General features: G+C 44.5%; 4 protein-coding genes across 6 annotated transcripts in view; 3 read left to right on the forward strand and 1 right to left on the reverse strand.

Moving 5' to 3' along the window:
* The first annotated feature begins 156 nt into the window (after positions 1-156).
* Positions 157-3,167, forward strand: Mlc-c (Myosin light chain cytoplasmic). 2 transcript variants are annotated; one of them, XM_002057138.4, is made up of 3 exons: positions 157-291; positions 375-402; positions 2,078-3,167. In XM_002057138.4, exons 1-3 carry the CDS (start codon positions 289-291, stop codon positions 2,488-2,490), a joined length of 444 nt encoding a protein of 147 aa, XP_002057174.2. In that variant the 5' UTR covers positions 157-288; the 3' UTR covers positions 2,491-3,167. The 2 variants fall into 2 exon arrangements, with proteins under 2 accessions (XP_002057174.2, XP_032296593.1); XM_032440702.2 differs by lacking the exons at positions 157-291; positions 375-402 and adding an exon at positions 1,952-2,015.
* Positions 3,168-3,542: 375 nt separating this feature from the next.
* On the forward strand, positions 3,543-5,882 carry RhoGAP5A (Rho GTPase activating protein at 5A). Its single transcript, XM_002057139.4, has 4 exons — positions 3,543-3,778; positions 3,845-5,008; positions 5,079-5,184; positions 5,254-5,882. The coding sequence occupies exons 1-4, from the start codon at positions 3,694-3,696 to the stop codon at positions 5,423-5,425; spliced, it is 1,527 nt and encodes a 508-aa protein (XP_002057175.1). The 5' UTR covers positions 3,543-3,693; the 3' UTR covers positions 5,426-5,882.
* A 541-nt stretch (positions 5,883-6,423) lies between these two features.
* Positions 6,424-7,610, forward strand: LOC6633433 (myosin light chain 3, skeletal muscle isoform). The gene has a single exon (XM_002057140.4). The coding sequence runs from the start codon at positions 6,598-6,600 to the stop codon at positions 7,411-7,413; it is 816 nt and encodes a 271-aa protein (XP_002057176.1). The 5' UTR covers positions 6,424-6,597; the 3' UTR covers positions 7,414-7,610.
* A 442-nt stretch (positions 7,611-8,052) lies between these two features.
* Positions 8,053-23,576, reverse strand: part of Vsx2 (Visual system homeobox 2) — a 52,420-nt gene continuing 36,896 nt past the window's right edge. Inside the window, exons 4-6 of one of the 2 annotated variants that reach the window (XM_070206701.1) lie at positions 12,120-12,294; positions 9,468-10,146; positions 8,053-8,698 (exon numbers count right to left, since the gene is read on the reverse strand). In XM_070206701.1, the coding sequence (XP_070062802.1) occupies positions 8,359-8,698; positions 9,468-10,146; positions 12,120-12,294 (1,194 nt within the window). In that variant the 3' untranslated portion in view covers positions 8,053-8,358. Of the gene's footprint in view, positions 8,699-9,467; positions 10,147-12,104; positions 12,295-23,576 lie in introns of both variants that reach the window. The other variant, XM_070206699.1, reaches the window with a different exon arrangement.

Consider the following 23,576-nt stretch of genomic DNA (forward strand, 5'->3'; position numbering starts at 1 on the left):
AAAACAAGCTTTCCATGAAGATGTTGACACTTTTAATACCATTAATAAATTTAAATTAAAAACAAAACAATTATAATATTTATTTTTTATTTTAAACAAATTCAACTGCGCCAGTGCTGTAAAATTCGCAATGCGCAGTGCCGATGTTGCCAGTGCGATACCTTCCGATAACACAACCGATAACTCGTGCTGCAGTAGCTACCATCGCCAATGAATAATTTGGTTTAAGTGCATTTGGCATTCAATATATCCCGTGTTTTGTGTTGTTTTTCCCACGTTTCAATCAATATGGTAAGTTGGCCAAAATTGTTGTTGCTTTTACGACACGTACATTGTTTATAGTGTGTTTATTCTTGCTACTTTTGCATTTACAGGCAGCTTACACCGAGGATCAGTTGGCTGGTGAGTGTGCGTGCGTGTGTGTGTGTGTGTGTGTGTGGCACGGGCATTAGTGTGCGTCTGTGTAAGTGGGTGTTGGTTTTGAAATGGGCGCAGAAGTTCAAAGTGCCAACTCAAAGCTTGGCCAGCAGCGAAAACGGCAAAAAAAAAACCAGAACAAAAGAACAGAAGCAACACACAAGTATTTGTGTCTGACGTTGTCAACATTTGCATGCCACCGCTTTGTGTCTGTGCGTGTGCGTCTATGTGTGTGTGTGTGTGTGTGTATGTGTGTGTTACACATCTTCATATACGCGGCATGAATCATTGATAAAATAAAACGAACATAAAGCGGCAACGGGGCCAACGAAAGCAGCCATACGATCGCGTCAATGACTCACAAAGCGAACGCGCAAAGCAACAGCATTTTACAGTTAAGACGCGCTCAAACAGCTTGAAGGATGCGTCCGACTGACTCACTGACTGGTCCAGGACAACGGGTGCGAACTGTCGCTAGCTCGTCTCAGCGTCGACTGCAACAGCTGCAGTCGCTTGCATTGAACAGCAGCCGACAAAAAAAAAGAGCACAAAAAAAAAAACATAAACAGAAACAAATACTTTTGGCCATATCCATGTTGGCCAACAACCGACAAACGACGGCTGCCATTTAAGGCGGCATTTGTGGGTCAACATTGGCGCATGGCCCTGGGCCCAGGCCGTTCCGCGCCATCCCTCCCCCCACCCAATCAACGGCTCTGTGACATTGCGAATCTCTTTACGCAACTCGCTGGAAATGTTCAATTTTCGCTATTCTGATAACTTAATCAAAGCCTATTCAATTGCTTGTCGCCTGGCGATAAGTCGCTGCCGCTGCCGCTCCCGCTGCTGCTGCTGCTGCTGCTGCTGCAGTGACGTCAGCTGACCGCAATTTGTACGTATTGATTTACCTGAACGAACGCACGACGACGCCTGCAGCACGTTTCAGCTGCTCAGTTTTTACCTTAAATGGACAAAATGCTGTGTTGTTGTTTTGGATTTGGCCATTTTTGGCCTGTTGCAACAACAACAACAACAGCAAAATTGGGCAAGCGCCGCTTCAGAATGCCGACGGGCAAATGCACTTCCAGCGGGCAGAAGAACACATTTAAAATATTATCAACTATTTCTTGATGCATAATATAGAAGTCGAATGTTGAGAAATCTTAGCTCAAATATTAAATCCGTCAATTTTAGACTCAGCTCAGTTTTCAGGCGATTGTCGGCTCTAAAACAGAATCTTACTAAAAGTTTGCAAATGAATCCAATCCAATCCAAACAAATTATTGCATATAGTCTTAATAAGAGCTGATCAAGTTTGCCAGGGCGCAGGGAATCTGGTATATAGAATGACGATAGATATATATATATACAGGTTGCATTCAATGTATGACACAATTAATGATAATAATATAATGCCCACTGCAAGGGTATTTATTGTCAACGGCAGCTGCTGCTGCCGCATGTTGTGCAATCTGTTGCAGCATCGCAGCAAGTGACTCAGTAGCAGGCGGTGCAGCCAGGCAAACGGTTGGGATTCAATATAATCATCATGTATTATTACACGGCACACGTAAAGCCAACATTCACCACGCTCGAAGGTTGTAATTCGATTATTTTGCGCTCAATAACTAAACTATGATTCAATTTGAAATCTTTGCAGAATTCCAGGAGGCGTTCAATCTGTTTGACAATCGCGGCGATGGCAAGATACAGCTGAGCCAGGTGGGCGAGTGCCTGCGGGCACTGGGCCAGAATCCCACCGAGTCGGATGTGAAGAAGTGCACGCACCAGCTGAAGCCCGATGAGCGTATCTCGTTTGAGGTCTTTCTGCCCATCTATCAGGCCATATCGAAGGCGCGCTCCGGCGATACGGCCGATGATTTCATTGAGGGATTGCGTCATTTCGATAAGGATGCCAGCGGCTATATATCATCCGCTGAGCTGCGTCACTTGTTGACCACGCTGGGCGAGAAGCTAACCGATGAGGAGGTGGAACAGCTGCTGGCCAACATGGAGGATCAGCAGGGCAACATCAACTACGAGGAGTTCGTGCGCATGGTCATGAGCGGCTAAGCCCCAAAGCAGATCTATCAAAACAGAGCAGCAGCAGCAGCAACAACATCAACAACAACAACAGTTACAATAACAATAACACACACCTGCCATGTTAGCTAGCCTAGCCGAGTTCATTCCGCCAAAACTCAACTCCCAAGATTCCAAGATTCCACTTTTAATTCACGCTTAGCCATCAATTTGTATCTTTTGTATATTCTTGCATTTCGGGGCAAATAGAATTGATTCCAACTAAATACAACTAGACGCACCTTAAGCGCGACCAACCCCATGACTAAGACACACACAAACACACACACACACAGACACACACACAACATTAAACGGTCGTTTAATGCAGGGTAATGCACATCCTCGGAGAGGTCGCATCGTTAACATTGCGTATTATTCTAAATGTATCGAGTTTATAATCCAACAGATTTTTATATACTATATACCCATAATGGAACTCAACGTCTTCAACGAGTATCTAGTAACAAGTATTTCTTAATTAATGATTTGATATATATGCGAGGGTAGCGTATAATTGAACTTTAATGCGCATTTCAAAGTTTTACATGTTTTTTTTTTTTATTTGAATAATTTAATAATATATTTAATAATTGAAACGAATGAAAGTAGATCTTTTTACAAAAGAAACGTACTTAAAGTTATTAAAAAACATATGAAACTTACAATATTTTGTGTTTTCTTCAACTAAAGTTCGAATAAATCGTTAAGCAAAACGAAATTCAAGTTGAAACCGTCCACAAAAACGGTGCAGTATTGTAGCAGCGAGCTTATTGTCGGGGCTACTTAAATTGTAAGTGCTCCGAAGACAAAAGAGAATTGGCAAACATTTTGAATTTCAGCTATGGCATTTCAACAAATCGAATGTCATTTTTGTTTACTCAGCAAAAGAGAATACATATTTGCTGCATTAGCTAAAATAATGATGTATATATAATTAATATTATTCATTGCAATTTAGGTGTGGCGCTCAAGGCGATCAATCAATGTCGGCCAGTATTGTTATGGTATTTTATTTGGTTTTTGGTATTTTCTCTGTCGTTATCTGGCGGTCACACTGCTCAAGCCACAGTATAGAAATAAACAAAAGCAAAAATGTTATATTTAATTTAAGCTTTAAGCATTTTGTACAGTGCTAAACTGCATTCCTTAATTAGCGCCTAGCGTTGTATTTAGTTGCGCATTGTTTTTGCGATGTCGAAAGCTGCGGGCGTAGTCGCCACATTGCCAGGTGGCGGCGAACCAAGTTCGCCAGTGCAAAAGGTCTGGAAGCCAGAATGTGAGTAATATCCAATGAGTGAGTTGTACGCAAAGTAGTTATCGACTGATTAACATTATCTTACAGTGTATAGAATACAATTGGACGCACCGGCACCGCATCCTGTGCGCTGTCAGCGCACCTTGCCACTACCGCCGGCCAAGAGCACCGCCGACGCCGTTGAGGAGAACAATCAGGCGGTGCGTTTGTACGGCACGGAATACCATGGCGTGATGGGTCACCTGGAGGCCGAACAGCTGCTGGCCAATGCCAGCGATGGCAGCTATCTGGTGCGACGCAGTCCCAAAACGGATGGCTATCATACGCTGAGCGTGCGCTTTAATAAGCGCACAAAACACTACAAGGTCTTTTACAAGCCGGGCGATGGGCATTATCTGCGCGAGCAGGACAAACACTATGAGACGGTGCACGAAATGGTTGCCGATGGGCTAATCAACTTTCACATGCAGCTGCACGCCAGCCCCATCATACAGCAGATTAATCAGCAAACCAAAAACTGCTACCAGCAGAGCCCCTACATGACGCTGAATCGCCGCAAGCTGCGCGCACTCTCCAATGAGCTGGGCAAAATGTCTGGCGCGGGCAAAACAGATGCTTGTGACGGTTCTGCTGCGTCAACGGATGCGACTGCGGCTGTAGCGTCGTCCCAGGACAGCCAGATCTGCCAGCACTTGCCGCCACAACAGCAGCAGCAGCCGCAACAAGCTGCCGCCGATCCCATGCCTCTTGTGTATGAGAAGCCGCACAATTTTAAGGTGCACACGTTCAAGGGGCTCAACTGGTGTGAGTTCTGCGCCAACTTTCTGTGGGGCTTCACCGCGCAGGGCGTCAAATGTGATGCCTGCGGCTTTATGGCGCACAACAAATGCTCCGAGCTGGTGCCGCCGAAATGTGTGCCCGATTTGAAATGCATCCGTGGTGTCTTTGGCACCGACCTGACCACCATGGTGCAGCTGCATCAATGCAATATACCATTTGTGGTCCGTCGCTGCGTCGAGGAGGTGGAGGCACGCGGCATGCTCCAGGAGGGTATCTATCGCGTCTCTGGATTTGCCGATGAGATCGATGCCCTCAAGCTGGCGCTCGATCGCGACGGCGACAAGACTGACATGTCCGAGGCGGCCTATGGCAATGTCAATGTAATTGCGGGCACACTTAAGCTCTATCTGCGTCTGCTGCCCGTGCCGCTGATCACGTTCCAGGCATATCCCAGCTTTATGGCTGCCGGCCGTAAGTAGTCCGACCCCACCAGGGGTCATCTCAGCTAATTTGCCAGCACGCTAATTTGATTTCTTTGCAGGCAATGCAATGCCAACGGAGCAGCTGCAGCTAATGGCGGACGCAGTGCGTCGCCTGCCGCCGGCCCACTACAGTTGCCTGCAGTATATGCTGGAGCATCTCAAGCGGTGAGTCCTATTGCAGAGTACTATTTGAATGTTTTATTTTATATATATTTTTTTTTTGGCTATTTACAGCGTCGCCTCGCATTATGCGGTCAACAAAATGAATGAGCACAATCTAGCCACTGTGTTTGCGCCCACGCTGATTGCCACGCCACAGCACATGACGAATCTCACGGAGGAGATATTTATGCTCTCCTCGTTGATAACCCACTGCGAGACCATCTTTGTCAGCTCCAAGCAATAACGATGCCCAGCGGGCGAGCGAGTGAGATAGCGTGTGCATCTCTCTCTCTCTCTCTCTGTTTCTCACTCTCTCTCTTTCTGTTTCGTTATTTTATCACTGTTCACGTTTCTTAAACGTTTTCTATCTACGCACTTCTTGCAATCCTTAATTAGTTTATACATTTTAGTCAAGCATTTATTTATTTATTAAAACATTTTGCCGCATCTTTGATGCATTCACCAAAAATCTAGAATTTAGGATATTGAAATGAAATTTTCTGTATTTATTAATACTATTAGAATTGCAATGCAAACGATTATTATCAACATCAACATTGAGCCTTCCACATATAATATATATATTTATATATATATATATAGAGCATACCAAACGATACTGTATACTTTTACCTAGTTTTTTTTTCTCAAATTTTTCACTTAATTTCGTTTTAAATTGCCTTTTACGAATTAGCATTGAATGTTGTAAGATTAACGTACGAATTTATCTAGAATTTTTTGGAAATATTTTTGAAATGTGTTTAGCATGAATCGATATGATAAATAAAGATATTTATTTAAAATTAACAGCATCCGATTGTTATTGTTTTTTTTTCTTTACCAAGGAAATGTGAAGCGTAAGTATTTCTGGACTATACAAGATTGGGCTCCTGATGAACTAAGGTGTTTTCAAAGCGATCTCTATGAAAGTTTCGGGGCTTAAATATGGCACGGAACCGAGTGTATATGCCAAAGTACAAGGCGTTATCTTTATGAAGGATAGATGATTTCTTGCAAAATTTATTCTGCAGAAGAGGGTGAAGTATTTTCAAGACGAAAGTCTAGGCCTAGTGTAAGTCTTTCTTATATATGCGAATCAACTTGGCAGCTTGAGTGTTTCAATTAGCGAGCGAGCTCTGTACTTGAATACTGTGAATGTGAATACGACAATTAATCGCATAGGCCTAGCTGCTTGGGTCACAAATGTGTAAAGCTAACCAGCTTAGTTCAGCTCTCTCAGACTTTGATTTGTTTACGTCAAAATTTTGATTTTCTCATAAAAATTTGAAAGTGGAGAGTTTTAAAAACCAAAAACATAACGGCAAACGCGATAAAATAATAATTAAAAAAAAAAATCAAAGAAAAAAAAAACAAACAAAAAAAAAGGGGAAAAAAAGTTTATAAAATTTGAAGAAAATGAACGGAACGGTTAATGAGGAAGAGGGCATCTACAAGGTGAGCCATTTCTGGACATGTGCCGAGCTGCTGCCAGCGCTGCCCCATGTGATAAAGCTGCGCGAGATCTTTCAATTGTTTGTGCGGCCGCTGGGCAGCAATGCGCTGGACATACTGAAGGTATCCGAATGCCTGCGCGCAATGGGCGTCCACTTCAAGGAGTCCAAGTTGAAGGCGTGTCTGGTGCAGCGCCTGCTACAGTTTCCACGTGTGAAGCCGCCGACGCGCGTCAGCTTTGAGCTGGTGCTGAGCATCTACTGTGAGCTGGCCAAGCTGGACAATATGCCCAGTGCGGCGATGATGATCAATGGATTGCGCTGCTGTGATCTGAACGGGACGGGCAAGCTGCCGTATGAACAATTGCGACGAATGCTGACAACGGTGGGCGAACGGCTGAACGAGTCGGAGGCATCCGCACTGCTGGACACCATGAAGGATGACAGCGGCAATGTCAACTATGTGGCGCTGATGGAGAATCTGTTCTGCACGGACGGCGAGGCCGCCGCCAAGCTGCAACAGTCGAGCATTTATCTGGAGGCGCTCGGCAAGAATGCCTGCCACATGGACATGCAGAAACGGGACGCATTTATCAAGGCGCTGCGCAGTCTGGATTTTACCAATACCGGCTACGTTTCGCCCGAACGGATGCTGGACCTGCTCAACCGCACCGGAGACAGCTTCAGCAGCGCCGAGCTTGTCACACTTACGCGCGGCATGACGAACTCCAAGAAGCAAATCGATTATCGCCGTTTTCTGCGCCTCATCATGAACGAGTGAATGTTTAATTTTTATTTGGCCGACTATTAGATGCGTGTACTAGAAATCGATTTGGCAAACCCATTATTTGTAATCAGTTAAATTCAAGGCAAAATGTACAGTCCAAATTCTCTGCAGCGAAAGCGCCAATAAGGTGTCCACGCAAAGCTTCGGTTTTGCCCCAAATTCGTAAATTAAAGAGAATACTGTAATATTTCCTTGATCATGTCTTTCAAATCGCATATTAACGATCGGTTTTCCAGATCTTGTCGTTTGTTAGCTCTGCTTGAATTCAGGAGAATCGTCCAGTTCCGGTCAGCATCCAGCAGAAATGGAGATCTGTGAAGAGAGAACATCTATTAGACCGTTAGCAAAGATTTACTTGAATTCGATAGAAAAACTTAATTCAATGTTTGCTTATCGAAACTTAACAAATGCTTATCGAAGTCAAATTTGCTGCCTGCTACGACACTCAGCAGAGCGCAGAGCGCCATCTAGGTCTCAATAAGCCAACGTATAACAGTTGAAAGAGCAACGTTTAACACTTTCTAAAGTCTGGCAGCGCTTGGCCTAACGGCTTTTTATGCCAGCAGTTAGTTAATTCAATTAACATATAAACAAAAAAAAAAATATAATTGAAATATGGCGAAGAGACCGAAGATTGATATGTTGATTATGCGTTTTATTAAAAATATTACATTCTTGACACTCAGCAGCCATATATATCATGTCATATTGGATTACACAAGATCGCTGGCGTCCCCGGATGAAGACATTAATTAATTGGTTGCCATTTTGATTACTAGCACGACAATAAATACTTTAAGTCTATGCAAAAAAAAAAAATACTAAATATATGTATATATATATATTTGGATTGTGTGCTTCTCTATATAGCTAAAAATACAACTGTTCTCGCAGCAGTTAGTTTGGCATATGATAGCTGTCTGGCAACGCTGCTTGGCGTCAGACATCCTCGCTAGAGGCGTGGCAGCCGCCGCCGGAAGTCAGCTCCATTTTGATGGGCGCTGCCGTTGCCACCGTCTGTTGCAGCTGCAGCATTTGATAAGCGCTGCTGCTGCCGATGTTGTTGCTGTTGTTGTTGTTGTTGTTGCCGCTGCTGCTGTGACGCTCCTCGCTTTTAAGCATATCACACTGGGCGTGCGCCTGTGCCTGCGCCTGAGCCTGAGCCTGGGCCTGGGCCTGTGCCGCAAAGCTGCGCACCTGCAAAAAGAGGCCGCCATTGTTGAGGAGGCGCGCCTGATGCTCCTGGGCCTTGGCGCGCAGACAGGCAATCGAGTTGTTCCTGCAACACGAGAGAACACATTAGCATATCGGCTATGCCCGACTGCCTAATACTCTTTTGCAGCTGGCGACATGGCAATCTTGAAATTCATAAGCAAATTTCGATCAATCGCTATGTTTTCGATTCATCGAATATTTATCGAATACTTTAAGATCTGTTTATAGATGCTTTGGATTTGCTTCTTTTTAAGGGTGCTTTCGTTTTTCTTAAGTCAATCTATAAGGCAGAACGTCTTGTCGAACCCGAAACGAACCTTGCTGCGTTGATTTTCATAATATCGATAAATATCGATTCGGCTGAGACTTGTTGCTACAGGAGCTCCTCGAATATTCCTTCTGTCTATCTGCTTGAACTTTCGATCACGGAAACTAGGCTAGGGACTTAAGATTTAAGAAAACTAGTTAATCCTTCCATTCGATATCTTATTAAATGTTCATAATATCGATAAATATCGATACATTGAAGAGCTACATGCAATAAACTCGACGTGTGAACGTTGGATGAGTATAAACAGTTGAAGAATATTTTATTTAATGGGCATCTACAACGCATCTTGGCATATGCCACATTTAACTCCACAAAGTTTCACAAAGATCGGACTATAAGTGCCGAAGTTAATGCAGGCTGCATTCCCATTCCCACATAGCATGAGACTAACAAGAGAAGAAGCACAGCGCTGTGTATGCGAACGGACAGACGAACAGCAAGAGAACCAATGTACTCCTTTCAGCTGGCGAAGGGGAACTGAGTTGGAGAACGTGAAGCTTACCTAAACGCATCCGGATCGTGCTCCATGAGCGCGGCAGCTGCCGCTGCGGCGGACAGATGATGCGCATGCAGCGCGGGATGTGGCAAGGCGGCGGGCGCCGACTGATGTTGCTGCTGTTGCTGCTGCTGCTGCTGTTGGTGGTGTTGGTGCTGAGCAGCTGCAGCAGCCGCCGCGACGGCCGTGTTCATGATCATATGGAAATCCTTGCTGGAGGCGGCGGCGCCGGCCCCCGCTGCATTTGCCGCATCCAGCAGCGGATGATAGCTGGGCGTGGCCACAGAGTAGAGCTGTGTTGCTGGCGGCGGCGGCGCCGGCTGCTGCTGCTGCTGTTGGAGCAACTGCGTCTGTTGCGGCGAGGGCGAGCTGAGCTCAATGTGCGGCGAGCCGGAGCTGTTGGTGGTGGCGCCCGTCGGCGTGGTGGCCGCCGATGAGGCAGCCGCATAGCCGCTGCTGCCGTGCGGCGTTGTTGATGTTGGCGGCGCCGTTGAAGCATTTGTCGGACAGCTGCTCGGCGCCGGGCTGACCACGTTCAAAGATTCCGTCGAGGAGCTGAGCGCGCGCGAATGCGAGCGCAGCTCATCCGAATGCGCTGACTTTGAGCCGGCCGAATCCTCGTGATCGCTGACTCCGGAGTCGTCCTTGAGCGCGGATTGTGCCTCAATCGATTTGCGATGCATGCCTGCGAGAGGCAGAAGAAAGAGAGAGAGAGAGAGAGAGAGAGAGAGCTTTTTAGCATTTCCTTGACTTTATATGCGTGTGCTTCGGTGAGAATGAGTGGGGCATGGATTGGACAGCTAATGACATTAGCTTAAAGAGTCAGCGAGCTTTCCTTCAATGCAATTCCTTTTATTAAAGCTCGACTACTAGAGCTCCGCTTGAAGCTCAAACTAGTATTTGTAGCTTAAAGTGGCAGCGAGCTTTTCCGAAAGCTCGACTCCCAAAGAATACTCAATACTAAATCTTAAATCTTTTGATTAATCAAAGAACTTTGTAGTCAATGCATTTCTAAAAATATATCTGATTTTTTCTTAGCTCCCTTGTGAATAATATCTTAAATGTACTTTAAACATTTTTTCAAGTAGTAATTAGTCTAACGCAATTCTTAAAGCTCGTTTGTGTACACTTAATTTGAAAGTTTAGGGAATTGGTTTAAGCAGACAAATATAAACAGTTAAGCCTAAAAGCTTAAAGTTCAAAGTTCCTCGAACTGGTTACAATTTGGAACTAGTCGGCCCTCTCTTTGATAAAGAGCTTTAAGCTAAAACTTAAAGCTCTTCGAACTAGTTACCCCTCTCTTAGGCCCCGTTAAACAGCAAGAGTTTTAAGTGTATGCAAAAAAGCTCGCCCAAAGCTTTAAGCTTGTCGCACTGATTAAAACTTAACACTTTGCCGCTCTGACTATATTAATTTAAAGCGTGCAGCTCGGATCATAGCGGGTTTTGAACTGACGTGAGTTAACAGATGGCTCAAACCTATCACAACTCGCTTAAGCAGCATATGCATAAGGACTGCCATGCCCGAAACTAATCCCCAATGGCACACCAAGGCATAACTCGATGAAAATAACGCTCGCTAAATGAATGGCAGATAACATTTTGGGCATTATTAACTGGTTGGCCACGCATCAATTGCCAACTAATTTGACATTCACATACTTAATTAAAAAAAAAAAAAAATGAAAATGGAAATGGAAACGAACATTGAATAGAAGAAAAATGCTCGGTGCCAACCTCAAAGCTGAGCCGTTAAGCCACTTAAGCAGCACGGCCCTGGTGCTACTTGGGAATTAATTTGCGAAACACCCAAAGCATTATATCCACTGAGGGTGGCGGGGTGCTCTGGAGGAGGGGGGGGGGGGCAGGGGTGGCAATGGCACAAGTGCCAATAAAACCTGCAGTTCGCTGGCAAAACATTTCAAACAATGCGCCTAGATAAACGATAAATGCCAAATTAAAGCAGTAACTGCAACCCCTGCCCCCTGTACCCAGCCCCCTCCCACGCTAGCTAAGCTCACCCTTCGCCCTGGCATTTTGTGTGTGTGTGTGTGTGCATTTTGCATTTATTAAGCGATTATTAACAAATAAAAGTCAAAAGCAACCCCCGAGAGTTAACCAAAGCACTTGTCAATTGCCGTGTGGCATAAGGGGCAGATGCCAACCCCCCTCCACCCTCTGCCGTTACCGCTGCACACTACCCAGCCCTGGCAGTGCGCCTCGCTAATCCGCAAAGTCATTCCGAGGCAAGGGCCAAGGAAATGTGCGCAACATATGACGACAAAAAGCACAGGACAGCCGATTGAGCCAAAGATGCGACCCGTCCATTGCGACATGCACGCCAAATATGCTCACAATTTGGACAGGATATACAGAGTTATATAACTAGATACGTTTGTGTGTGTGTGTGCATTTTATAATCCCCGAGCTGCGGCTCTTTGTCTCGCTGAAAATTCAATTAAAGTTGCCTCAATTCAATGCGACTTACGTACTGAGAAGAGGAAGGGGCTCGAGAGGGGCAGGAGCTCTTGCCTGGGATAAGTTCTGGCTGGTTTTCTTTTCTTTTTGGCTTTTGGTGTGTGTGTGTGTGTGTGTGTGTGTGTGTGGCATAGTTGATAGTTTGCGATATGATTGTTGCATTTACATTTCTGTTCCATACCTAGTAGCCAGGGTGCCACCGCATCGTTGTCCTTGGCCGACTTGAGTATCGTCTCCGGCAGCGGCAGCGAGTGCCTCACCATGGCCCCGTATAGTCCATATTCGGCCATGATGGTGCTGCCGCCCCAGACCTTTTCGGTTTTACGCCATTTGGCGCGTCGATTCTGGAACCAGACCTGCAAATAAAACAAAAGAGCAAACAATTTTTTTTTTTTTTTTTTTTTTACCAGTTCAATTGCATTTGGTTACGACTGCAAATCGGGTTTATTTTTTTCGCTCTCTGGAATCGCCCAATTCCGCAGTTTATTTAATGTAAACCGAATCCCAGTTGGCGCAAAAAAAAAAAAAAATAGCTACGATTTATGCACATAATTGCTGTTGTTGTTTGTTGACGTTATTCGTATTTAAAAAAGTTGTTCATATAAAAACGCATTTTTTCGAGCGTTTTCTTCTACTGTGTTATATAATATACGATAGCCTTTGTCCATGGGTTAAGCCCGGCCAAGTGCCACAATCAAACCAAGTGGAACGAAACGTAGCTGAGTGGATTGAAACGTAATGGAAATGGAACGAAATTAAAATGGAGCAACGATCCTTTCAATCGAACTTTATAATATGTGATAAGATATTGTTCAGAGCAGGAGAAAACTCGGCCAAGTGCCACAATCAAACAGCGGCCACAAGGGGAACGGAACGAAGTGGAATGGAACGAAATGGAAAATGAAAGCACGAATTCATTGAAAAATTCGTCCTATCGAATTACATAATATTTGCGTCTATGTTTGGTTAGAATATCTTACAAGAAATAGCAAGTTTGCCAGGCAAAAAAGAAGTCTGACCAATTTGGGAATCTGCGCTGCGCAGACACGGACCAAGTTTTTAGTGGACATGAGATTTTGGCTACTTGATTTCATTGGATCTTTAAGGGGATGCCTGACATCGCTGGATGGAGGCGCCATATGGCGCAGGCTATGGCATTGCCACATTCGATCCTTGGACCCTTTGGTCATTGGCCGTTTGGGGGCGCCTCCGAATGCGGCAGCTGCTGCTGTTGCTGCTGTTGCTGCTGGCGCTGTAAATGTGATGCAAATTGCGAATTATTAAATAAAAAACTCGTTGAAATTGAAAAAATGTAAATGGAATGTATTCGAAATGCTAATACACTCGGACCGGACCGTAAAGGCTTTTAGCACCCGCATGAAAGACGCTGCCAGAGCGTCCGATGACAGCAAGAGGAGCAAGAGACGGAGAGAGAGAGAGAGTGGGAGGGGGTCTCTTTCGCTCTGTGTTCACACATAATAGCAAATAATATACATATTCGCATATAAGTGACCAAATTAGATTATCTTCCAAAACATTAAACCGATTTTCATGCAACATGCGGCAGCAGCAACAACAACAACAATGTGTGACAATAATAAGAAAACATTAAATGTTGATCACAAAAGCAGCAGCAGCAGCAGCAGCAGCAACAGCGGCAACAACAACAACTGTCACAATAAAAGGATTTGCCACACGAAAAGGATGAGCCAGGACGAGAGTCACTGAACGAACCACTCTATATGCATAGCGGCGGGGCAAAGTCAAAGCAAAGGATTTAACTTTGAGTTAGCAACCCTCGCACACACACACACACACACACACACACACACACACAGGCAGACTGACAGCAAGGACCTCGTCCACCCCAGAGCGAGAACTGTCTGTCGAAGGACCAAAAAAGAAGTCATCATTTTTCTGGTCCATCAAATCGTTTAGTTCTGCTATTAGTCATGTGCGAGAGACACAGGCACCACTCTTTAGTGCGACAGCTGTAAAGGCGCTTGTCGCTGGGGCAGGGGCAGGGGCAGGGGCAGGGGCCCACTGAAGTGGCTGCGACGCCGCCGACGACGACGACGACGACCAGTGGCAAGCAAAATGAAAATTTATAATAAAAAGCAAAATATGCAAAATAGGTTGGCATGCAAAAAAAAAAGAAGGGGGCAGGGGCGTCGTCTGGGAGGATGGCGGGGGCAGGCAGGGGGTGGTTCGAGACAGGGCAGTGTTGGTTAAGTCTGTACAGCAATGTGGCGACATTTTTGCTGAAATTCTTTTTGGCACGGGCCAAAGACGTGGCAAAAAACGAAAAACAAAAAAAAAAAGAAGAAAAACTGAGCGATTGAACAAATCGCAACAAATCGCAGGGGCTGTGTGCAGGAGGGGGTGGGAGGGGTTTGCTTTTGTGCCGTTGTTGGGGGGAGGACGCATAGGTGCGGTGGGGTAGGCAGGGGTTTGGCAAGAGCCACTGAAAACGAAGATAAAGTGTTTTGGCATTTGCTTCTGCCAGTTGGGCCCTTAGGTGCCTACGCATTTGGCGTCATAAAATGATTTATGCTTGGCAGGGGCGTGGCAGAAGGGGTTGTAGGCGTGGAAGGGGGAAAGGGGGATTGCAACTGACAACTTGGCTCATAAATTTGGGCATCTGAGAAATTGGCAGCGTCCAAAATGGCTGGCAGCCACTCAGTGCGCTTCGTTGCAGCCCACTAAATTTAGTGGCTAAGACGCATTTTGGCCAAGTGCCAGAATTGACAACAAAAAAAAAAAAAACAATGGGATTAAATGCAAGACGGGAAAGAGAAATGAAACGAAATGGTAGTAGAACAAAATGAAAATGAAACGAAATGACATTGGAACAATGTGGAGAACGCAAATTTAACGAAATCGGAATGAAAGAAAATGGGAGGATGAAATGAATATTCAACGAAATGGGAATAGAAGAAAATGGGAACGAAACGAAATTAAAATTGAGCGAGCTGCAAATGAAACGAAATGGAAATGAAATGAGATGGGAATTGAATGAAATGCAATGGAATGATATGGAAACTATGCAAAATGGAATTAATATGCAATGGAAATGAAACGAAACCAAATGAAATATCTTACCAATCGACTGCTGTGCATGCTCGTTACAGCGAGCCAATTAATAAGGAGATAGCCTATTTATGCCTTAGATGCAAAATATATGCTTAAATATTCCATTTTCTGACATTTCTCATATTGGAACGTCAAGAAATGAAACAGTAGATCGATACTTCGAGTGCTCTGAATTCTGTGAAAGTTTCTTAGTTTCATAATTCCATTAAATACCCAAAACACAAAACACAATTTCCATTGCGTAAAGCTACTTTTTGTCATGACTTAATGCTATAAACTGTAAAGGCAACGGAGCGGAACGCGTTGGAATGAAACAGCATGTCAATTGAGTTGCAGCTTTTGCATGAATGAAGAAGAGCTCGAAATTGAAATGCTGTTTCTTCTGATGCATTCACAACAAATCAACGATAACTCAGTCCCAAATCGATAAATATCGATTATCCAGAAAGAAGAAGCGAGCCTTGCAGCACTTGCTCCAGTGTATGTCCCAGTCGTGCACGCCCGACCAGGGCGCACCTACTTGTTGTCCGCTGGAGGCTTGTGGAAGTGCCTCCAGTGCTTGGTTAAGTGAAGCACACTCATGGGAATTGGATCGATGGTGTTCGAGCCGGCTGTAGGATGCGATTACCTCTAGCTGCCGCTGGCTGTGGCCTGTTGTTGTTGTGGCTGTTGTTGTTGTTGTGGCTGTTGCTCAGGTGGAGCTGCCAACTGCTGCAAAATTAATTTACACACACGTACGCACACACACACACAGAGCGCGGGGCAACACGAGCTGCACTTAAGAGCATTTTGGGCGTGGCAGCTGGGCAGCTGGCGCACAAAAGCCTTACCTTTGCCTATGCCTTGCCCTGCCCTGCCTTGCCTTGCCTTGGCTAGGGGCAACACGAAATCAAATTAATCCGGTTTGTTATTTCATCATGCAACGTCAACGTCATCATCATCAGTTGCAACAACAGACAAAAGGCGCAGCAGCAGCAGCAGCAGCAGCAGCAGCAGCAACAACAATTTGCAATAATAAATAGCAAGAGCAACACACGCACACACACACACACACACACACACACACACACACACATGAGGGCACACACACAGCGTCGTGTAAACAAACGTCTGCCAAAGGAGCGGAAAATTTCATTAACAAGGCACACAAGCAACAACAACAACAACAACAACAACACCCAATTTGCTGCTGCTGCTGCTGCTGTGGGTCCGCTGGCCGTGCCACCAAAAGCTCCTAGCCGATGCGAGGCACACAGCCCATCCCAGCCCAGCCCAGCCCCCACCCGCAGCTGCCGCCCTCTTGTGCCGCCCCTAGTTATCAGCATCAGCACCAGCCCCTCCTCTGCCGCCTGCCCCCTGCCCCCTGTACCCCTTACATGCCATGCTCCGAGCACTGATAATTTAATCAACTCTCATTGAATTATATCATTTTGCAATTTGGCCACGCTGCTGCCTGCCTCTGTGCAGCATGCAACATCGACAGCGTTCCTATCCCGCCCCAGCCACGCCCTCTTCACTTGTCCTACGTTCATTTCCATGCAAATTCAATTCTCATTATGATAGCATCCAACGAGCTGTCGCTTCAGCCGAGCGTCCATTTTGAGTGCGGAAATCAAAATAGGAAATGCCATAAATTTGCCCCAAAACGGAAACTCGTTGACAACCTCTCTCTCTCTATCTCTCTTTCTCTCTTTCTCTCTCTCTCTCTCTCTCTCTCTCTCTCTCTCTGTGTGTGTGTGTGTGTGGTTTTAGCTGCCTGGTTCACTAAATGCTGCTTTACACCTTGTTCTCTATGTAAACAATCCAATCGTATTATTTGTCCACTAAGTCCGTTCGGTTGCCCATTGGAAAGCTAAGCTCTCGAAAGTATGTTTATAGGGAATGCACGCCCGGCCCCAGTCCCCGTTTATATTTTCACTGTATTTACCTTATGAGATAAATTTGCACAATATGACGGGACTTCGGTCCATTCCACTCACAAGTGTGGAAAAATCGCGAAAGGCGTAAAACTCATTTTCATAGATTTTTGTTTTAATTCATTTGAGGGGAGTTTCACAATTTTCGAAAAATTCATTCCTCCTTGCTGGAAATGGGGGTCTAAGATTTGATGGCTGATGTTTTCCAAGAATTTTGATAAAAACAAATATGCTCATACTTAAATATTCATACTTTATAAATAATTAATGGACTTAAGTCCTCAAGTCTTTGCTTCTGCTTTTTAGCTGCTTGTTAAAGTTTGCCATCTGAAGTTATTTAGCTTAAAAAGCTGAAATTTAACCGGAGGATAAGTAAGTGTCAAAAGCTGTGCCTATCGATTACACAGATTTTGCATTAAGCGTTGCCACCTGTCAAAATAAACAGGCATTAACATAAGCGCAGCATATCTCTGGATGTTGCCTATGTTTCAAGTCCAACTATTGTTATTAACAAAGGATAAGTAAACAATATTGCGCTATTTCGATGGGAAATCGAATATTTCACATACACTAATTGCAACCGTGTTTCGCACAGGCGCATAGTTAGAATTTTTTTCAATGGGAAATACCATCAAATGTTCCTACCATTAAATAAACCAAAGTGGGGAGCTAAAGTCCACTTGCTTTCCAGTTAGTCCACTTTAATATAGATAACAGCTTTTGGCTAAATGATTACTTGACCACACCACCCTCCCCCTGCCACGCCCCGCCCTGACCAATAGCTCCGCCCGCAGCAGTTGGCAATACGTTGAGAATCACGATGTCAATTTGCTGATTGAAAATTTATTATTATTGGAACTCGGGTTGCCGGCGCTCGCTTTTATGGGCCGCAACGTTCCGTAACGTTGCAAGACGCGCCCCCTTTTTGGGCAGCGCCAGCCATTGGACTGGCCTAAAGGCCAGTTTTGGTGGCAAGAGCTTTGGTCGAGCTGCTCAAGTGGTTGCCACACAATATGAGGATGCGCCTCACTGACAGCACACTGCCACGCCCACTTGCGTAGAGCCAAATGCATTTGATTTATTGAATCACGACAAATGCTCAAATGATATGAGGGGATGGATGCTGCCCTTGGCACTAAATACTTGCTGTTGGCATCTAGAAATGGATTAGATTAGATTGGATTACATTTAATTGCTGTTGGTTAACATATGTATTAATAGCTCAGAGCTTGAGTTAAGGCAAAAACTAAACACTTTTCATCTAACTTAAAGTTTGTCATTTCTTTTGTTCTCCCTCTTCTATTTTTGACCGAACCCAATTGTAACAACGAAGAGCTTTAAGTTTGCTTACAGCTTAAAAGTAAAAAAAGGTTAGCTTTAAGCAAAAGCTCTTGAAAAGCTTATTTACTGACTAGCATTAAGCGCACTTAAAGCTTAAAGCTCCATCTGCCACAGACTCAAGTGAAGAAAGACACAGCTCTTCTCTTATTTTATTAAATTCTATTCTTTTTACATCAAGCTTAAAGTTTAATTGTTTTAATACAAAACCAGTGGTAAGCTTTTTATGAGCGCGTTCGTTTAGTCAAATTTCACTAGTTTTTACCATTGGTAAACTTTGTTTGTGTTTTTAGTGTATTCGGTTCGGCTTAAAGCTCCGCGGGCGCGAGCGTAGATGCTTTTAAGCTAGGTTAAGTAGGATCGTAACTGAGCTTTGGCTGGGCACAATTAATCACACTTAAAGCCCGAGTTATCAGCAATTCGTTTCTGCTTCAAATTAATTAAATGGCTGTGCGCTTTTCAGAGGCAACTCAAGTTCAAAGATGCTTCAAGCAGCGGCTGGAGCTACAGCTTGGGGTCTTCCAAGCGCTGGGCAAATGTGAAACCAATTTTGGACATTCGCCTGGTTGGCTGCACCTGGACAAAGGTCAGATTTGAGCGGCGGCCCGTTGGGGCCATAATTAAAATATTGGTAACCAATCAAAGATTTTCAATGGAGCCCGGGCTGTGTGCAGGCCGAGCATAAAGTACAAATATTTGCGCATTCGTGCTGCAAAATTGCGCAAATTGCATGCTGCATGCGGCATGCTGCATGCAGCATGAGGCAGGTGAGGCGATGTATGGGGGCGGGCTGTATGTTTGAGTTCAGCTCGTTCTTTTCAGGTGACATGTGCAGCACATTGCATTCGATTGCATGCGACAAGCAGTGTCTGTTAACGCTGACCCCCCCCCTGTACTCCTCCCCCCCGCTGTACTCCTCCCCCCCGCTGTACTCCTCCCTCTACCCAGCTGTGTGTGAGGGGATTTGGCGTGGCTTTCAGCTTGTGTGGCATGCGGCTTTTATTGGTTTACTTCATCAACTCGACAGGCAGTCGGTCCGTTCCGTCAGTCAGTCAACCATTTGAGGCGTGTGGAAATTTCATAACGACAACGTGCAGCCCCTACCCTCTACCCATGCCCCGCCCCGCCCCGCCTGAACTGTCCCGTCCCTAGTTCCGGCCTCTGTTCTGCAGCACAGCCCGTTTCACTTTATATGCAATATTCAATTGACATTCAGGCAAAGCATTTCGCGGCATTTTTTCCATATACTCCTATCCCCACCTCACAACCCCCCTCTTAACGCAGTCCCTCCCTCCCCCATCATGCACAATGCAGTTGGAACTTCAATTTCAACTTTCATATGAGTTTAACGTTCGCGAGTTTTTTGTTTTTCTGTTTTTCTGTGTGTGTGTGTGTTTTTTTGCCCCAACTCTTTTTCAGCTTTGCGATTACAAAATATGAATGCAAAAATTGTCTGGCCCCATTTATTGCAAAATGTTTTTTATACCCTGTACAAGTGTACAAAATAAGGTACGTCCAGCTGAAAGCTAGCTTTACTATAACGTCTTTTATTCTCTGTATTCCCGAGAACTGGAGAAAGTTTGGTATGTAGTTGCGTTTCAGAACTTATACAGAGAAAGTATTTTTCATAGTGTCCAAGAACTTTACAGATCAAAGAGAGGATCTTAAATAGATGAGCCTACATTTTCTGAAAGTCGGAATATATTATAAATTTATTTCTTTCATTTTATTACAGGGTATATACAAGTCGGTCTCTCTCTAGCTAGCAAATGTCGCATATATATTTTATTCAATTTTTTTTTTTCAGTTTCAAGTATTAATTTACACAAACGGAACAAAAAGCTTGACTTTGGTGTCGAGGCACTCGTATACCCAGCGACTCTCCATAGATGGAACGAGCTCGTACCAGTTTTAATCTATCCTGAGCCCATTGACAATGGTCAACAAGGGGTATATTTTTCTCCACAACTTTCGACTACATTAAGCAAATCACTTCAGGGACATGCCCTTCCGACTTATCACTTTATTTCGATATCTCAGTTTATTTTCATAATATCGATAAATATCGATTTTGCGACAAGGTTTTTGAGCATAGCTCGAGAAATATAAGAGCTAGATGCATTAAGCTGGTGATGTTAAACACATATTCAGGGTATCTACCAAGTCGAGCACGCCCGACTAGAACACTCGCAGTTGTTTTTATATAGACTAACTTGAATCGACGCGATATTAATGACCTCTGTTTGACATTGAGCGGCGCTGCAATTGCCATTGCCATGGACTATTAATAACAATTTGAAATGATATTTTAAATGCATCATGATTAATGAATGGTTGCGATTTTCTAATTAAACGACTTGCCACAGGCGGGGGATGTACGAGCGGCAGGGTTACGACCAAATATCACTCAAATACAAGCGAAGCGGAAGGGTGTGAGGAGGAGGCAGGGTGGAGTAGAGGGAGGGGGCACTAAATGAGCCTTCAGCTCGTTAAGTAATTTAATTTACAACAAAACGCATTAACAATTAACAATTACGATAGATAAACAAACGTAAACATTATTATACAATGATTGGACCTTGACATAATGGATATTGCCACTTGGCACAGACTTTGATTTAGCATTGAAATGTTATTTGAACGACAAAGCGAAGCACTTTTGATTGCTTGAATAACGGCAAATTCGGGCACGAATGCATGATTAATCGGCAAGTTATCGATAGTACCGTAATATAACAGCAGGACTATCGATAGCTTTGCCAATAAACCATTCTGCATACTTAAGTATTATTCAGAATGTGTTAGCTTTTCGGCCTCGTTTATCTCTAATTGCTATCTATATTTCAAGCAGTACTACACCTATTTATATAGACTATCGATAACAATTTGAAACTATCGATAACAGCAATCAGTGTTCGCTGGCAAGGTAGAACAGCTAGAAGGTATACATTAAAAGAGCTAACATTTCAGACCGATGCGAAATAGGTTGGATTGTCTCTAGCTAAGCGCCCTTTGCTGGCCGCATGCTTTCACAGCTGGAGACGCACTGCCAATTGTCATTATGCCGAAGTCCACACTTCAGACTTATGGAGTGCATTGTCTCTGGCAGGGCTGGATTGTCGGTTGATCTGGTTTCGCTCTTGAGTAGTTATCAACAAATTGGCAAGTGCAGGGCCGTTGGCCGTTGCCCGTTGGCGCGTGTCCGCGCAGCAGGTTGCAACTACACACACACACACACGCAGACAGAGACAGGGGCCACAGGCCGCCCGCCACTGTGAGAACTGTTGCAATTTGTTGATTTTGCTGTCGTTGTTTTATTTTATTTTGTTGTTGTTGTTGTTGTTGTTGTTGTTGTTGAGTCGCGCACTTCAACAAATGGTGCGCACAAAGGGTTGCTCAAGCCAGGGATTACGGAAAAACGGACGCACCCAACCACCAAATTGTGCCCGGGTCTGGGTCTTTGGTTTGTTTATGATTAACGTGCGCTAATTTCATTCATTTGGCACTCGTTTTCAGTTTGTTGCGTTCCGCGTCCTGCATCCTGCGGCCCGAGATCCCGCGGGAGTGCGCACACTTATGCTTATTGGATTTACGCGTTGCTCTGGCTGCCGGCCTGGGATTGGATTGGGTTGGATTGGGTTGGGTTGCTATCTATTTATTTGAATTTCACACGAGCCTCAACCACAAAAGCCCCGGACAAACATGTCGAGCCGCGTCGCTGATTGAAGTTGACTTCGAGGTGTCAAAATACAGGAAACGACCGTCGTTCGACCTTCGGCCAAATTATTCGATTATTGCTTCCAAATAATAACCGCAACTGGGCCTTGTTGTTGCGGCTGGCCTTTTTTGGCATTTCGCTGGCGACGTCGGGCAACTAATAATCTTATTAGAATTAATGAAGGAATTTCCAATTTGCACAGACAGGCGCCAAGCTGACCCAGCTAGGCAAGGGGTCCGGGCAGCGGGCAGCGGGGTGTATGCAGTGGAAGCGATTTAATGTTAATAAGTTCTAAATGCCAATAATGCCAAGTGCCCCACAAATAGCAGCTGCCCCTTTGCGGCGCCCGGGCAAAATAGAAATTCCTCGAACGGACGTGCCGCAATGCTCGCCAAAGCGAATCGCCTTGCCCGCCAGCTGACACAGATTCTGTTTTGGTGGCCGTTCTGGCCAGCTTCTGGCTAAACCAATGTGCGAAGGGCCAGGCTAAGCGACAGCTCGAAAATGCCAAAAAAAAAAGAAATAAACTATATTAAATGAGCTGCCAGCTCATAAGGCTGACAAACGTGCAAAACTATTTCTATAAATCTGTTGAGCATTTTTACCATCATCTTAAACCAAATAAGTTGCCTGAACTTGTCGTGCAGCACATGCAAAATCTTACAGTTAAGGCATATATAATATATATAACTTTAACCTATTTGAACTTTTTGAACTTTTCCGTTCTGTTTTGGTACTCCCATTGGATCTAAAGGAAAGCTGAACGTTGATCTCCAATGCATCAGTCAGTCACAATCACAAACCCAAAAAGATATAGATAAATGTCTGTTTTATTAAAAATTGTGCCAGCCGTAAGACCTAATCAGGTCAAACATTTGCACTGTAGTTAGCTCGTGTAATGGAGATTGAGACGAAATTTTGGCAAATTCCACACGCAAGCGTGGAAAACGAGTGAAAACGTCGAGTCCAAGCTTTTCTTCTCGTTGCTAGATGGACTTAAAAACGTGCTTTAACTTTTCCCCGGGCGGAAAACTAGGGTATTTAATGCTCATGACTAGCTACGGGCTAGGTTGGGGAAACGCCGCTAGTTTATTTATTATTGTATTTATTTATTTTCTCCTATTGGAGACTGTTTTTTGAGGCTCGTTTGTAATTCACGAATCGCACACTCGAATCTTTTAATCGTTCAACAAGTAATAAATGCCCATCAATTTAATAATATTGAGTATGAATTAACAACAACAACAACAAACTCGTGAACGGCTTTTGGGTGAGTGCTGAATAAATGGCCGATTGACCCAACAATCGGTGTCACAGCTGCAGGTGCGTGTCATTGACAGCGAATCACAGTAACAACAACAACAACAGCAACAACATCATGAGTGTTGTCACTGCGTTGTCATCATCATTTTCATTGATGGTACACCAATCATTTTTCAATTATATTCACCGCTGGATACAAATTGTCTGATTTGCGTGTGCGTTACGTATGTGTGTATGTGTGTGTGTGCCTGTGTGTGTGTGTGTGCCTGTGCCATGCGCCATGCCACACCTACACACACAGCTGAACCAT

The sequence above is a fragment of the Drosophila virilis genome, chromosome X, assembly GCF_030788295.1.
Source record: "Drosophila virilis strain 15010-1051.87 chromosome X, Dvir_AGI_RSII-ME, whole genome shotgun sequence".
Classification (NCBI taxonomy): Eukaryota; Metazoa; Arthropoda; class Insecta; order Diptera; family Drosophilidae; genus Drosophila; species Drosophila virilis.